Source organism: Streptopelia decaocto, assembly GCF_964273445.1.
Source record: "Streptopelia decaocto genome assembly, chromosome: 3".
Lineage (NCBI taxonomy): Eukaryota > Metazoa > Chordata > Aves > Columbiformes > Columbidae > Streptopelia > Streptopelia decaocto.
In genome coordinates this window covers 48,217,038-48,234,484 of record NC_138656.1, presented here as the reverse complement: position 1 = coordinate 48,234,484, position 17,447 = coordinate 48,217,038, and the positions used below count along the sequence as shown (strand labels likewise).

General features: G+C 37.9%; 1 protein-coding gene across 2 annotated transcripts in view; it reads right to left on the bottom strand.

Annotated features, from left to right (window-relative positions):
• Window positions 1-1,830: 1,830 nt before the first annotated feature.
• The window catches only part of PDE10A (phosphodiesterase 10A), a 190,792-nt gene continuing 175,175 nt past the window's right edge, over window positions 1,831-17,447 (bottom strand). For both annotated transcript variants that reach the window (XM_082049801.1, XM_082049800.1), the window contains 2 exons: window positions 16,613-16,701; window positions 1,831-8,591 (listed from right to left, as the gene is read on the bottom strand). In XM_082049801.1, coding sequence (XP_081905927.1) covers window positions 8,474-8,591; window positions 16,613-16,701 — 207 coding nt within the window. In that variant the 3' untranslated portion in view covers window positions 1,831-8,473. The remainder of the gene's footprint in view (window positions 8,592-16,612; window positions 16,702-17,447) is intronic.

The following is a 17,447-nucleotide window of genomic DNA, read 5'->3' as shown; positions in this document are numbered from 1 at the left end:
TTCTATTTAATGATTTCAAGGTGCTGATTTAGAAGCTTTCAGATAGCAACTACATGAGTCCATCACAGGATATTAGTTTTCCTGTGTGCAGGTTCCTTTTAAGTCAGTGGTACAGTACATCTTGCTTTTCTGAGACTGGTGCTCTTACGGTTCACATGTCTTGTGGTAAAGGACAGAAAATGTCTTCAACGGATCCCTTACCAGCTAGAATGGCAACCATCTCTAAACAGTAGGTCAGCTCCCTCTGATCTGTTGGCATTGCAAAGGTTTAGGACAAACTCAATGAAGACTGCTGTCCTTGTGCATTTAGGAAGCAAAACCATACTAGCAGACATCCTGGATTAGCTCTGAGTCCCAGACCATGTGGAAGTTCTCTAGGTTTGCTTGACGGACTCAGCACTTACTTCACTGATGCTTCTGGTACATCACCAGTTAAAAAATAGCTAGCTCTGATGGCAATGATCTGCTGGGGACAAGAGAGGGATTTCAGAGAGTATTTTTCCATAATATGCAGAAAAGCGTAATTAAAGACAACTTCCAAAGGAATATTTTCTGAGTTTTTGTGTGTTATTTTATGTATATTCCCAAAAACAAACAACATAAAACCCCACTATTTATTCCTTGGAAACTTTAGTTCTATCATGCTTGTGATTCTAAGGTACTAGTCCTGTGGCTAATTAAGAAGCTTTGAGAGGAAGGAAGTCAGTACATTATACATGAAGCTCTGCGTAAGGCTACAGCACATCTTAATATATTTGGTAACTAATAATGAAAACCAGGGAGAACTCCACAGACGATAGACCCAATTCCCTAGACAGGTACTCAAAAGCATTTGCCCTCACATAGAAGTCGGTACAGATTCAAAACAAAATCTGGCACTGTGTTAAATTAAAGGAGTTTGAAAGGAGTTTGAAAATTTTAAAGATTGTATGCCACTGTGATAGCTCAAAAGTTGTTAAATATGAAATTACATATGCCAGCTTGAAAGTTTGCACCGTGATTTCTTAAGCCTTCCCTCACAGCTGCAGAAAATGGAAAAGAAAGCACTCATCTATGGTACTCATCAGCAGCATCTGTGTGGACATCACAGCTCTGTGATATGTGTCCTTACCTGAGAGGAAAGTCAACACCATCATACGAATTATAAGGTGATTAACTGATTGCCTCTCTATTTATGTTGAATTCTTGAATGCATGTAACCAGGGATATTTCCAAATGTTCATAACATAAAACAAAGGTGTTCAGAAGCTTGAATAAGTTAACAAAACCCCAAACCATCTACTTTTGGGCAACTTGCACAAGGTCATAATGGAAATCTGTCACAGAACAACCCAGTTCCCTCAAGTTCATGAGTAGCATCTTATCAGACATCCATTGTCTTTCCAAATGTGCTGTAAATATTGTTTTCTGCAAGCTTCAGTAGATTTTCATGTTAAGAGAAAATTCATGTGTCTCTGGCCCTATTCTCAGGCTAGCCACATGAGAAAGTACTTTTTTTTTTCAGCAAGGTCCGATTTTTTTGTCATGAGATATAAAATATGCCCAATATTGAATATTTATTTTCTCTCCATAAGTCAGCAGCAAAAAACCAACTTAGACTTCACTAGCTGGAAACTAATGCTATCATACTGCTTCTTTTCTTTATGATCAACTAGTCCATCAGCACTAATTCCAAACTGCCCATATGCACCACTGCACCACATACACCACTGCTGATGGTAAAATTTTCAAAGGTTTCTGGCAGATACTGACTTTCTTAGGTGCTTCCAAAAGTTTCTTTTTTTGCGTTTTGCTTGGTATGTTACAAGCCTATTTTTTTATTTCCGTATGCTCATTAAATAGTGTTTATTAGCAAGTCACATTGCTTCCATAAGCAACATAAATACAGTTCAAGCAACAGAAGTAGTTCTACAAACATTCTCACCTATATTCACAGGTTTTACATTTCTATAAAAAAAGAAAAATAATTAATGCCAGCTAAATGCTAACAGATGATGTGGTGAAAATCATTTAGCCCTTCCAGCAAAGTTACAAACCAAAAAAATCGTGAAAGAAAAACATTACCTGGTATAATTCATTCTTTCCAAAGTTCTTCGGTCTTAGGTTTCCCCTTTCTTTTAGAAGACTTTTATAGAATATATCTTACACACCTTCTGAAGCATTTCTCTGTAACTCATTCTTCACCCAGAGACAAAGATCTTCATGTTCGTAACCACTGACGGTACAGGTCGCTCTTTCAAAGAGCGTTACTGAAACAAAAAAAAAACCAACAAACCTTTCTCCCTAATCTGAGGAAGAGTGGCTACAGATTGAGGAAGGGGAATTTCTCCTTAGTAATTGTCTTCAGCAAAATAAGTACACCAAAGTAATCTCCAGTGCTTGTTGAGGAGGTGAATTCCACTGAAGTCTGTTCCTTACAATTGACTCAAATGAGCACAGGACCTTAAAGAGCACTTGGATACTTTCAAACAAGCCTAACTCCAAGATCCTCAAAACATAAATGCGGTTTTCCTCCCTAACCTTCAGTGAGCTTCCGTTAAGGTGCTTTTACATTCATATTTTCCAATATCTGCAAGGGAATATATGCAGAGATCTCTGACGATGTTTTTCAAGAACAAAGGGTAAAAAGCATCCTGAGTGGGCCATCAATAGCAAAGCACCACGCTCTGCTATGGGAGATAAGTCTGCATGGCAGGCAGAAAAATACGAAAAGGCATATGATTGCTGGCCATCAGTTTGAAAAGCTTGACCAGAACATTATTGATTGACTTCAGCCTACAGTTCCTTGCCAACAATATAGACACAGGTGGAAAGGATGAATTTAATACTATTCACAGAATATTCCTCTTGTATTGCTCAAAATAATTCAGAAAATTTTATCTTAAATGAAGAAACCCTATGCATTAAATGCCAGTGCAATTTCCATGTAATCACAGAAGTTCACCCTTGCAGCAAACCAAGCTTTCTGGAAGAGCTGGTCACAACTGCACTAACCCAGTAGTTTGTAAAACTCATTTTTGACAGCTGTTTATGGTAGTTAAACCAAAACAGTCGCCCTGGAAATCTCTTTCTGGGCAGGTTGTCCCAGCGGTGCTGAGCTCCTTCAGTGAGGAGGGAAAGCAGGAACATTTTGGAGGCCATGCTGAGAACTAGAGACAGAGTTCAGGTTGAACTCTCTGTCCCAGGCTCAAGATCTTTCTCTGAGAACGGCAGGGTCATGCAGAGACACAAGGCCACTCTGAGATCTATAAAGGGTGAATACTCCAGTTGCTGAGCATGAACAGTGCAAGGGATCTTTGAAGCAAATCAATGTATTAGGTAGATAAATGCGCAGGATATTTTTATCCTTTTTTTTGTTCACCTATTTTATAAATATCTGCTTATGTGTTGTTTAGAATTTATTTCCCTTTCCAGTTCCCTGAACCTACCTTGTATTTTCATGGTATTGGCAGCTTCAGACTAACAAACCTTAAGCATTTGAGTGTGAGATTATTTTTCTATAATATTTTCTACAATATTTTTCTGAGTATCTCCGTAATTCCCCAAAGGTAGCAAATGATTTGGCATTACCTGCACTGCTGTTTGACAGTGGTGAAACAAGGATCTGTGAACAGCAAGGTAAGTTCTCTGGCACAGGAGGGCAAATGGAAAAGTGCATCCTTTTGCAGTTTTTGACAACTGGAACTTGCAATAGGTGATTAAAAAAAAGATTTTTTTTTTTTTTTTTTTTTTTTTTTTTACAGAAATGACCTTACATTGGGAAAACACATCACAAAGAGCAAAATGCAATTACAGGGAAAACCAGGCGCTACCTTCTTAAAGGACTGCATTGGGCTTTGATTCCATTTCTTCTGTGGATTACTTGTGGTCTAAACACTCACATACACATACTCACTTCCCACCCCACACTTTCATGCTCAATAACAGCAAAAATAAACATGAAAAATAATATTAAAAAACTCTGTATTCAGTAATATTCACACCAAAGTATATGTATAGATATATCCATTAAAATTATGAACATTTCTAAATATATTTTATGTATCATACATATATTTATATGTATAATTACATATCCACAGAAGTAGTCTTGCTGTGCTAAAGCCAGCAGAAAAAGCAAAAACAGGTTTCACAATAGGACACCCATATATGCATATGTACTGGCTGTTTGGTTTGTGAATTTATTTACAACTTAACTATATCATAATAAATGCTTACTGTTCTATTGTACAAACGTAATAGTAAAGGTTTAGGTTTGTTTTGTTGTTTTTTTTTCTTTTTAAATACAAAGACTGCAAATGAATACATGAAAAAAATTACACACCATGTACAGTATTTATAATTTATAAATGCAAAGTTAAGACCTCTTTAAATTATTGCACTTGCATATTTTTTTGTTTTTTTACAAAGATAGTTTATATGTATCATATGTGTGTGTGTGTGTGTGTGTGTGTGTGTGTGTAAATATATATATAAAACAAATTTTTCAGCTCACTAAATGTAGTAAAGTCGAATGTTGCTTCCTTGAAGTTCTTTCCTCTTCACATAACAGCCCAACCTGAATTTTGAATATATATGCATCTACTCTACAAATCAGTTTGATCTACCCTAGAAAGCAGTCTGTTAGTTTAGGTTGTTTGACAGAGTATACACCCGTATTACAATCGAGCACAGTTTTTGGTCAGAAAGCAAAATAAGAGCTATGACTTGCCTTTGCTAGATTGGGAAATACAACCTAAAGTTTGACCATGAATCTCCTCATCGTAGTATGCAGAAAGCCTTTTCTGTGCTTAGAATGAACAAATTAATTGTTCCACTTCACACAACTGTTCCTGTATCACAGTGTTCGAGGCAAATGCATTTTTTCAAGAGGGTCATAATTGTTTTGAGCATCTAATAATCTCTGCTTTTTAACATGAACCATGCTATTTGCTATCCCTACACTTTTGACACTAAATGCTCTAAATGCAGTCACAGCAAAATGATCACACTGTTCTAAGTTTAAACACATGAAAGGAGTCTGTGCCACATAAAAATATTAATTCCACGCTGCATGTCCCCTCCAATTGAAATATGTTTTATCATATACTCCAATTTAAAAAAAAAAAACCCATATTGCATTCCTCTAATGTAATAACTAAATGGATACTTTAACAAACCATACTGCCGAGAGTTGAACCCTTACAGCAGAATGTTGTACCACTGTACAAAACCCATCGATTAATTATAACCGTGGAGTTTCTGTCACTGCTGTACTAAACTATGCAACATCTCAGATGAGTATCACGCTATGTCAACTATTTTTCTCATTTAGTGCATACCTTTCAGGCACCATTTCATAATGTATTAGAAACACTCAGATATGGCTTCAAACAGTCCTTTTACCTTTACCAGCCTTAGAAGGAAAAGCAATTGGCACTGTTTACAAAAATAATGCAGTTCTGGGAATATAAAGCCGAACACTTCTAGGAAAGGAGAGGTCTGCTGGCTTTTTATAGATTCTTATTGATCTTGGACAAGATCAGTTTTAGTAGGATGAAAATGCAAGGACGAATGGCTTTTGGCAGTTTAACTTAATGGGCCAGATGTCTTGAAGATCTAGATGTCTTACTGCTCTGTGAGCCCAAGTCCAGAATTTTGAAAAACTAAATCTCAATGTGTACTTGAGCCATGAAATTCAACTGCAGCTTCAAAGTTTTAAATTTTGGTGGTTTTGATTTTGGAAATGCAGTATAAGTTTGTTTCTACAAAAAAATTACACATCTGAATCTGCACTCTGTAAATGTTTAGACAGACTAAACTTGCTTAGAAAATACAGCCCATTGTGGCTACTACTGTGGGTCTATGTTCTACCAAAGAGTAACATTTTGTCATGACCTTTCTCCTTTTACTCACCAGGAAAACAAACCAAACCACAACCACTGGAGTCAGAATTTTTAATTCCAATGGACATTATTCTATAGCAAACACACATTTTATGTGGTTTGGATAGTTCTATATTAGAAACAATGTCTGATTGACTTGAGACATTCCTAGAACAACTTACTGCCGATTTGACAAATTTGTTAAGGAAACATGTTCTGTAACAGTACTTATAAACTTTAAAACATTATATTTTATGTGATCCTGCCAAATATTTTGAATGGTAACTAACAGAACTAGTGAAGTCATTACTGTCAATGAGTAAAAGTTGAATTAAAAGTTTTCCATAATGCAGACACATTGTGATAAGGAATATTTTTGCAACACTTGTAAGATCAGCATTCAAAGAGGGAGAATAACAGAAAATACACTCAACCTATGAAGGAAAAATGTTCCATTCAGTTGTTGGGGTATCTGAATGTCAGACAGCATTTTTGTAGTCACCAAAGATTTGGATAATTTTTATTTAAGTATTAGGAAATGTGGATTGTCTCTCAAATACTTAGTGGATGAAAGGTTGCATCTACGAGATTTAATTAAAACAGAACTTCTAAGGAGTAAAGCAGAGGACACAGCATGATATACTGTTAATTCTATTTTCGTGTCATTGTCTTCTGCCTTTTTTTTAAAATTCCAAAATCAATTGTTGTGTTTAACAATGAATTTCTGCACTTAGAATTGGCAAAACAAACAAAAAAAATTACGAAGCTGCTGCTAGGTAACCTGTATCATACAAATAAGGTAACTTCATATTGAATACTCAACCTCTGGGATATCTATGTACTGCAAAGGCTCAAGTGCATTTATATATTTTGTGATTATATATCATACTCTGCACATGTACAGATACTGGTATGTGCTCGACCATAACAGAAGGCAAAACTCAAGAGTCCAAGTCATTTACATGAAACCCATAAGATGGGGTGCTTATTAGAGCAATACAGCTCCACAGACAGGAGATGGAAAAATAAAACCTGTGTTCTGTCTTTAACTCACTACTACCATTTGTTGCAGTTACATAAATGGCCATGTTATCACAGAACCTCTACAAGTGAATATCATCTGTGAAAAAGCATATAATGCAGTATAGGCTGTATGTGAAAGGTATGCAAAGACTGTCTTTTCACCTACTGTGTGGAACAATATAAAAATTTTTTCTGATTTTTAAGAGAAAGATGAGGGCAAACTAAGTGTTGTTGAAACATACTGTACAATTGCACTAAATTTATAAGAGCGGAGTGGCATTAAATGTAAGGTCCTAAAGTCTGTGCAAAAGTTTGTAAGGCTGAAGCCTAAGTCAGCACAGAACTGTAAACACAATATTTTAGAGTACTTTTCTTCAGTCAGCTATTCTTTCATTGAGAGTTCTGAGCCTGGAAATTTTGCTGAACTAGGGTAAAAAGGCAAACAGACTAATGGAGAAATTTGCTAATTTCACTCATCTTGGGAAAGGGGAAGAGAACAGTAGAAGACATGCAGTGTTACCGTGCAACGCAAGAGCTAGTCAATACAAAAACATTTTTGATTTATTGTGATGGTACCACAATCCCTCTTATCAGACCTGACTTTTCTGACAAGGCTTTTGTTCCCAGCAGATAGCAGACTTCTGGTATGTCTCTGATACCTTTTAAAATACAAGTCAGCAGGTAGAAATAAAAATGATTATTCTGCTTAATTGTGAGCTAGGCAAGGAAATCTTTGCTGTCACATTTAAATTTTAATGATACTTCTGTCACTATGGATGTAAAAACTCCAACCTGAAACTCTCGTATTGAAGATAAATATCCAGTACTTCCAGTGTTTTAAGGAAGGAGTTGTCTAGGTTTATAAATCATTTTGAAGAACAAAACACCATCACTAGTTCTTTCAACATTTGCCTTGTGAGTGACAGACAATTTGCATCATGATGCTTAACGAAGTACTTTAAACCTTTAACCTGAAGGTTGGTTTTCCTTTAGTTTGCAGCAAGAGAATTCACTGTAACCTAAGCAAGAATTATAGTCTTCAAGGATTCTGCTGGAGTTCAAACTGATTACAAGTAGATCACACATAAACATTCACAATAGCAATGGGTATATGTTCTATTTATAGCCAAGAACTCCCAAGTGACACTGGTGTTAAAGCCAGCCACAGTACGGTATAATAAAAGTACCATTGAAACCCTTACTAGAAAGATACAATTTAGAAGTACCCCCTTGGATTTACCCCACCCCCCATCAGTTTTAAATTAAGGCCTCAGCAATATAGCCCATGAGATAAGGCCAGTCTTTTATATTCACAAGTTGTAAGTTCTCTTTTGATAGCTGATTCCAAAACATTTCCCACCGTTCACGTTGTGTCACTGATGTAGGTCAGGAGATTGGCTGCCAGAGTCATTTAGCTGAGGTAACCCCATGGGCGTTACCTTCCTAGGCAGATATGCTTCTCAGTCTGCATTTTGTAGCTTTTCTTTTTCTTTTTTTTTTTTCCAAATAAAAACGAAACAAAACATAAGACAACCCCCAAAACAAGAAGTGATGCTTTTCAGGTTAAAGCAATCTGCTTCTGCTGTTCAGTCATCAATCTTCACAGGGAGTGAATCTGAGGTCCCAGGAGGAAGGGACTGGGCAGGCATCCATATAGAGGCTTCCTCACCTCTTGTTACTTTCTCCCATTGGCTGAGATTGTCCCTGGAGATGCAAAAAAAAGTCAAGAGGTAAAGCATTGTTCATAAGTTCACTGGGATTTCTTCCCAACGAAACCGTCTGCTGAGATGTAGCTTTATGGTGTACATAAATATTTGCATGTCGAATTTCTATCATCCTTACATTATTTCGTCCTTTACCTTCAGGATCTCATATTGTAATTTTGTGTGGATCATACATATGTTGACTACATATAAACGTACATCATACCTTCTCCAGAAGGAGCCCTGGAGCTAGAGGTTAGCACCTGCTTTCCATTACAAATTTCTAGCCCTCATGGCTGCAGAGAAAACTCAGCTGTGACCCAGCAGAGAGATGTCTGCAGAAACTCTGAAACAGCAGTCTGGAAACAAGCAGCCTTCGTCACTTCAGACTTCAGGGATTTTACCACAGCACACTTTGGCCCTTTTCAAAACTACGACAGAGACCAGGACTTTTGCCAGGAAACTTTCTTCATCAGAAACCACAGAAGCGCATTAAGCCTTCCGAAACTCCTGCACATGGGCTGCCTGACAGCATATAAAATTTTGCATGCCAATACCATAGTTACCAACTTTTGAGTTCCTACTGTGGTGATCATATCATCAATCTACTACATTTAAAGAGTTTCCCTTCCTCAAGATAGAATTTTTTTTTTTTTTAGTGTCTCACAGCCTGACCAGCTCCCAAGTCCAAATTTTGGTTCACAAGCCATAAAATGATGAGAAATTAAACTAGTAACATTTGAATGATCTGAAGAGAGTACAAACCTATAATCTTACTTGTTCCACACTACTACCACTCCAGTGACATGGTAATCTATGGTATCCAACAGTGGACCATACCTGTGACCTATGGCCAAATCTAACATTCAGTATTCAAATACACAGAGAAAGAGAGCAAGCTCAATTTTTTCACAGTTTCATACTCTCACATACCTAGTTACTAAAGCAACAGCTCTTAGATGTCTTCAGTAAACAAACACCTTGGTAAAAGCACTAAAGTCTTACATGCTATGTGTCATATTATCGTATTACATAGGAATTTATGTGGCAGAGCTCTTCTGATTTTTATGTCACAGCTTTGCTGAAACCGTTGATAAAACAGCAAATAATGAGATGAAAGCACAGAGAACAGGTAAGAAGAGAAATTGTTGCATTTTCTGGAGGTGAGGGAAGGCAGGATCTGATGGTTTCTACCAAAGAAAGCTGGTGCCCTCTAGGGGAACACTGACACCATTTTCTGCACATAGATGGAAATTTGCTCTGCGTAGTGCTCTAGACCAATTGGAACTCTTGAAGCCAGCTTTAATATGGCACTGAATCTCAGCTAATACAAACAGGCACTAAGGATCAGAAAAACTGAACTGTCACTATTTCTAGGTTCCTTTCCTGAAACTAGGAAAGTAACGAAGAGAATTGCAGCAAAAATATTTTTAAATTATATCAGTTTCAGCAAGAAGTGAGAGACATGAAATCACATGAAAAATGGTTTAAAATTATTTGGTCTGAAATAATTCAGTTCAACTGAGGTGATTCTCCCCCTCTGCTCTGCTTTTGTGAAACCCCACCTGGAGTGCTGTCTTCAGCTCTGGGTTCCCCAACATAAGAGGACATGGACCTGTTGGAGTGAGTCCAGAGTAGGGCCACAAAGATGACCAGAGGGCTGGAGCACCTCTCTTGTGAAGGCAGGCTGAAAGAGCTGGGGTTTTTCAGCCTGGAGAAGAGAAAGCTCTGGGGAGACCTTATAGAAGCCTAATAGTATCTAAAGGGGATCTACCAGAAAACGGAGGATGGACTTTTTACAAGGGCATGTAGTGATAGGACAAGGGCTGATGGCTTTAAGCAGCATGAGGGTAGATTTAGACTAGATATAAGGAATACATTCTTTACCATGAGGACAGTGAGGCACTGGAACAGGCTGCCCAGATAAGCTGTGGATGCCCCATCCCTGGAAGGGTCCAAGGCCAGGCTGGATGGGGCTTTGAGCAACCTGGTCTAGTGAGAAGTGTCCCTGCACATGGCAGGGGGCTTGGAACTATATGATCTTTAAGGTCCCTTCCAAATGAAACCATTCTATGTTTCTATGAAATAAAGGGGAAAAAATATCATGCAACCTCATCCTCAAAACAAATATACTATTAATAAATTTGCCACTTCAGTAGGCCTATTGAGTACATATGCTACAAAACACACATAGTACTTACTCTGAACACTGTAACACAGGTGGCTGGTAGTTTTCATCTATACAGAATGCACAAGATATTTAGAAATGTTCTAAATAAGAACATAAATAAATTGTAGACAAGTGAGTATTTAAAAATGTGGAATGAAACACTGGTCAAGAAAACCTTATAGATTCTCAGCTGCTACCTTACCTCAGGGAAATCAGTGACTGATACCTTTTCTTCTTAAGGATTCAGATAGTACGATTAATTTGCCTTTATGCTCCCAGTGAAGCCCTGGCTCCTAAGTGTCTGGACTAAATGCCCAGAGGCTCTCAAAATAAAAACCTTTATGCTGACAGGCTGTCTTGGCTGTTTCTTCTACTATTATTTGCAGCTGGTGCCTGCATTCCAAACAACTCAAGGACATGGAAGCTTAAACACTGTGTTCCAAGAATGAGCACTGCTAGTGAAGAGGTGATATCAAAATCGTTTCAGTCAGCAGCTGAGGCAATACCAAACAGCAATGAGTGTGTATTCCTATCATCACACTGAATAACATTTAACTCTCTCTCCCTCAAAAAAAAAAAAAAAAAAAAATAGAGTAGTCCTGTGCAGACACTCAGTCCCCAAAATGGGTTGGGGGAGAGAATCAGAAAAGTAGAAGTGAGAAAACTCATGGGTTTTATCACATTAATATGTAAAGCAAAAGCTGCACAAGGCAAAACAAGGGATTCATTCACCACTTCTCACTGGCAGACAAGTGTTCAGCCATCTCCTGGAAAGCACAGCTCCATCATGCGTAACGGTGACTTAGGAAGACAAACACCATAACTCTAAATGTCCTCCCCTTCCTCCAGCTTTTATACTGAGTATGACGTCATATGGTGTGGAATATCCCTCTGGTCAGTTGGGTCAGCTGTCCTGGCTGTGCCTACTCCCAGCTTCTTGTGTACCATGCACAGCATGAGAAGTTGAAAAGTCCTTGACTGATTAATGACAACTAAAACATACACGTGTTATCAACATTGTTCTCACTCTAAATATAAAATACAGCACCATACGAGCTACTAGAAAGAAAACTCTATCCTAGCCAAAAGCAGAACAACCTTAAAATAACTTACATTTCCTTAGGTTGGTGCAAAAGGAATTGCCATTTTTGCATTGTTGACATTTGCTGTTTGATATTGGAATACATTCTTAAATAAATGTGGTTATGTCATACATAATTTTAATGAGTTTTTCTTGCTTTATGTATTTTTTTGCTACTAAATCATTACTTGCTGTGTGTTCTGTACTTATTTTAGACTATGGAAATGATGTTAGACAAAAAGCAAATTTGAGTGTTTTCATTACTCAAGTTCCAAATGGGTCAGAAAGTAGCAGAGACAACTTGCAACATCAGCAACGCATTTGTCCCAGAAACTGCTACCGAACGTACAGGGCAGTGATGGTTCAAGAAGTCTTGCAAAGGAGACAAGAGCCTTGAACATGAGGAGTGTAGCAACTGGCCAATTGAGAGCAATCATCCAAGCTGATTCTCTTACAACTACACGAGAAGTTGCTGAAGACTCAACATCAACCATTCTACGGCCATTGGGCATTTGAAGCAAATGGGAAAGTTGAAAAAGCTCAATAAGTGGGTGCCTCATGAGCTGACCAAAATATCAAAAAAATAGTTTTAAAGTGTTATCTTCTCTTATTCTATGCAACAACAACAAACCATTTCTCAGTAAGATTGTGACATGCAATGAAAAGTGGATTGTATATTACAACTGGCGATGACCAGCGCAGTGGCTGGACCAAGAAGAATCTCCAAAGCACTTCCCAAAGCCAAACTTGCACTGAAAAAGCTCATGGTCACTGTTTGGTGGTCTGCTGCCAGTTTGATCCACTACAGCTTTCTGAATCCCAGCAAAACAATTCCACCTGAGAAGTACGCTCAGAAAATCAGTAAGATGCATCAAAAACCGCAACACCTGCAGCTGGCACTGGTCAACAGAAAGGACTTAATTCTTCTCCATGACAACACCTGACTGCACGTCGCACAACCAATGCTTCAGAAGTTGAACAAATTGGACTACGAAGTTTTGCCTCATCTGCCATATTCGCCTGACCTCTCGCCAACCAATTACCACTTCTTCAAGCATCTCGACAACTTTTTGCAGGGAAAGCACTTCCATAACCAGCAGGATGCAAAAAATGCTTTCCAAGACTTTGTCAAATCCAGAAGCACAGATTTTTGCACTACAGGAATAAACAAACTCATTTCTCGTTGGCAAAAATGTGTTGATTGCAATGGTTCCTATTTTGATGAATAAAGGTATGTTTGAGCCTAGTTATAAAGATTTAAAATTGATGGTCTAAAATCGCAATTCCTTTTGCACCAATGGGAGATCTTTCTAGTTGATTTCCAAATCTGCATCTCCAAGTCTTAACTCAGACAGAAGGCAGAGAGTAACTTCAAGGCTAAGACAAAACTATCAAACTGTTCATCAGAGGACCTTATGCCAGGGTGTGGATTTTCAGGAAGCTTTTTAGTCTTACGAAGATCTTACACCCCATCCACACATCTATACCCCAGTTCTGCATCACTGTAACCTAAATTAAGGAATACACAAGAGCAGAGTAAGGAGCTGTGTCTGTAAAGAGCTGTGCTCAGTCTGGAGATTATGCCAGTGTAGCCATCAGAAGTAGCAGTATTATAAACAGAATTCCAAACAACAAAGAACTTCTACAATAGAAAATATTCATATGACCTCTGCTGGGAGTCTGACTGTCAGACATCACACCCTTTGCAGAGAAAACCACTCTTGAAGAGTTGTTCATGCTTGATCTTCAGAAGCATGGAGAACCTTTCATCTAGAACACATATGTATGCAAGTGCTTGATATCCTAGAATTCAACTTCACATTTCCTCACCTAAGTACAGAAAGACGGACCATCAAGTAGTACACGCCACTTTTGAAAATAAGCCTCATTTGGATACATGGCTAGAAACCAAAAGATATGGGTCTTCCCAGAATCCTTTTCCTGAAAATAGGTTGTGCAGTCTTAAGCACTCAACCAAGCCTTTCTTGGCCTCAGATCCCAGTAAGTGGAATAACAATGCTAACTTCTTACCAAAGATACTGGCAGGCTTATGCAAATATTTCTACACTAAGCACAAACCTATTTTTAAGACCTCCCATTTGATTGTGCAAGTAACAGAACTCTGACAACCAGCGCTGAGGTTACTTTATTAATCATACAGCTTCTGAAGACATTTGCATGTTAAAAGCATAAAGACAGTGATTTGTGGAGTGAAAGCACACCTAAACATTGACAAATGCATAATACAGAGAAATCAACATTTTCACATATATAAAGCAGTTTGACAGTATTCCTTAGCTTGAGTAGAAACAAGTAACTAGAAATGCTCATAATAAGCATTACTGCATTTCTAAATGGTGGGTATCGTAGCTGATGCTATTTAGTCCACATAAACAGTATAAAACTCTTTCTGACTGAAAACATGGTTACGCAAAGCAGAGTCTATGTTCCAGTTACATGGATTGAATGACTGATTATTTAGCTTTCAGCCATCAATACAGCTGAAGCAACATGCCTTCAAGCAAGAATTACAAAGAAAAAAAAAGTAGTAAGAAAATTTACAAGACCTCAGACTACCTCTCTGGATGGATGATTCAAGACCTCGTAAAGACTGAAAGGATTACAAGTAGTTCTATAGCAGGGGTGTCAAACTCATTTTCACTGGGGGCTACATCAGCCTCGCAGTTGCCTTCAAAGGGCTGATTCTAAGTTTAGGACTGTCTAAATAGCCTCCAGCTATTGTATAAATAGTCTTAAAATTACATTCAGACCTTTGAAGGCAACTGTGAGGCTGATGTGGCCTCTGGTGAAAATGAGTTTGACACCCCTGTTCTACAGTTTAGTTCAAGTTCTCTGATTATGCGCTGAAAGCAACTCTATTAGTCAGAGTATGCATCACTCAGCTATCTATAATCAAACTATCAACATGTATATGTTAGGTCAATTTAGCCCAAGGAGTACATATTCCTGTACTGTACTGTAACTCTGAATTCCAAAACAGGATTTGGACTTTAATACCATCGCGATAGTAGCACACTCCATGGCATTTTGAAACTAGGTAAGAGTTTATTGCTGTATTGTAACTGATGGAACCACTAAAACATACACTTACGAATACTTACATATTACTCAATTTATAATAACAAATTACCAAACACTGATACTTTCATAGATTCTGAGGACTAAAGACACTACTATAGAGATCAACTGCATGGAAAAGACAGGCCCTGGAAATTCCATCACAGTAACTGTGCCTCAGACCTGTATCCATTTTACCTTGCATCTCTCTTTTAAGAAGTACACCTAGCCGTGGTTTAAGATCTTCAACTGACATTATTCCAAATGCTAAAAAAGACATTCACCATATTCCTTGTTTGAACCTTTGGGCCTCAAGTAGTCTTAACCTGCTAAATCAATGAGCTTTGTCAAATCAGAAAACACACTATGGGGACAGTTACAGATTTTGACAAAGTCTTTCTCTTGGATAATCAATACATTTCATCAGATATTTTAGTTTCTCGCTACTAAGATCTCAAAGCAATATTTAAGCTCTTTCTTAATCTCCTTTTCTTTATTAGTGTCTTTATCAACTCTTCATAAAGCAAAGATGTATAACAGAATTCCTAATGTAATAACTACCGAGGTACAGTCTCTAATCCTACCTAGTATTTCCTCCCTATCTTTCTAAGGGTTGCAGAGCCATGCCCAGTGGTGGGACCTTACCGGGAGCTGACTATTAACAATGACACCTAGATACTCACTGTTTTTCATAACACAGTCCCTCTGTCCCACTGGTACAGACCTACATACTCACCTCCTAGCTATGTGAAATAGCATTTGGGCGCAAATGAAATTATTTTGCTAACCACTACATTAAATTTCATGGCATTTTAAATACAGTAAGCACCCTTCTGTTACTTCGCACAGATCATTTAGCCCACAAGATCAGGAAAGTGACAAAGTAGGTAAATCTGCTACACAGAACAAAGAAAAGTTCAGTGCTACGTAGAATTTAAGGACCACAAGACCCCCCCAAAAAAATCAAAACAAACACAAAAAGAGAGAGCTGCTAGTAAGAGCATAGAAAAACAGACCTCTTTTCCCTGGATGTGACTGAAGGTTGCTGGCATTTTATGAACCAACTGTTTTTCCCTAGAGAATACTGATTAACCTGAAACGGGAGCATTTTTGTGAAGCATACTGGTTTCAATAGAAGTTTTGTCAGAAAAGATTGCAGGATATAAGTATTGGACAGAACTACACTACCTCCACAAAGACATCCACCATCGTTCCAGGGTGGAAGCAGCCAAGTAGTTAAGGACTGTTGACTCTCCTCCAGAAGATCCCAATCGACATCCCAACTGACTGATAGGACAAAATTTGCATCTCCCACATCCCAACCACATATCCAAACCACATTGTTTTAATGATATAAAATTCTAGCCAACCTTAGCTGTGAGAACCATGTTGTAAAAAGGATACAGAGAGAAATTGCACTGAACCAGCCTACATGGGGATACATAAGCACTGAACCTGTTTGTCTCTAAACGTTTTCGGCGTCAAACACATTTTAATCAGCTGTGTCTGTAGATCTGCATTAGATCGTCCCAGAAAATAGTTATTGCATAGACTAATGCAAGATGTGTATCCTTGTTTATCTGCATGCAAATTCTAAAATTCAGCATCTGTATATCCAGACAAACTTGCAAAGCATGTTTGTTTTCTCTTTAACGAAGCTACAAGCTATGCAAAAACTTGCACATTTACTCACCTGCATGCCCGGAGTAGTGGCCCAGTTGAAGGAAAGATCTTTGCAAGTGTGGTGTAACATGGGATGGCTACCGCATTGTAGAACCCAATCTGTAAAAAATGGCAATGAAAAAAAATAGTTAAATGTTGCCAAACTACAACACAAAGTTAACAGCCAACTATAATGGCTCAAAGCTGTTGACTACTTATTTACTACGTATTAGTATGTCATCCTTCTGCATCTCATCTTAATAACTGAATACTTTAAAATTAAGCACTAACAATGAAGTCTCTGAAAATTACAAGTTGCTTACATGCCCCTCTCATCACTAATGTGGCTGCTTCAGATAGGATTTCCTACAGGACTTTTTATTATTCAACTGATTTGCCCGGGACTTGTCTGGCTTTTTGGCGTCAGTAGTGACAGGAAGTAGGTGCAGATGGTGGAGCCATTTCTGCAAACATTATTCTTGTGATGAATTTTTTTTTTTTTTTTCAAAAGAAAAGTTGTGCAGCATTGCCAAAATATGATGAAATTCTAGATTTTTCTGGTATCTTTTAGAGTATGTATTTCATAGCTCAATGTACTTGAGATGCTGGGGGTTTGCACTTTTGCAAAGTTTCTAAAAGGGATGCACTGTGATGACTAATTGGCTTGCGATTTCTTTTCATGTATATGGTTCTGTGATATTTTTACCATTATCATATAAATCTATTTAGAGAACATCAAATGAACACCTTTTAATGATATCTGAGTCATTCAGGCTTAGGGGCCTACGGCAGCTACCATGTCACAACTGAGTTGTCATGATAAAGAGGGAATTTTTAGAAAATTCTACTTATATATTAGCAAGGAT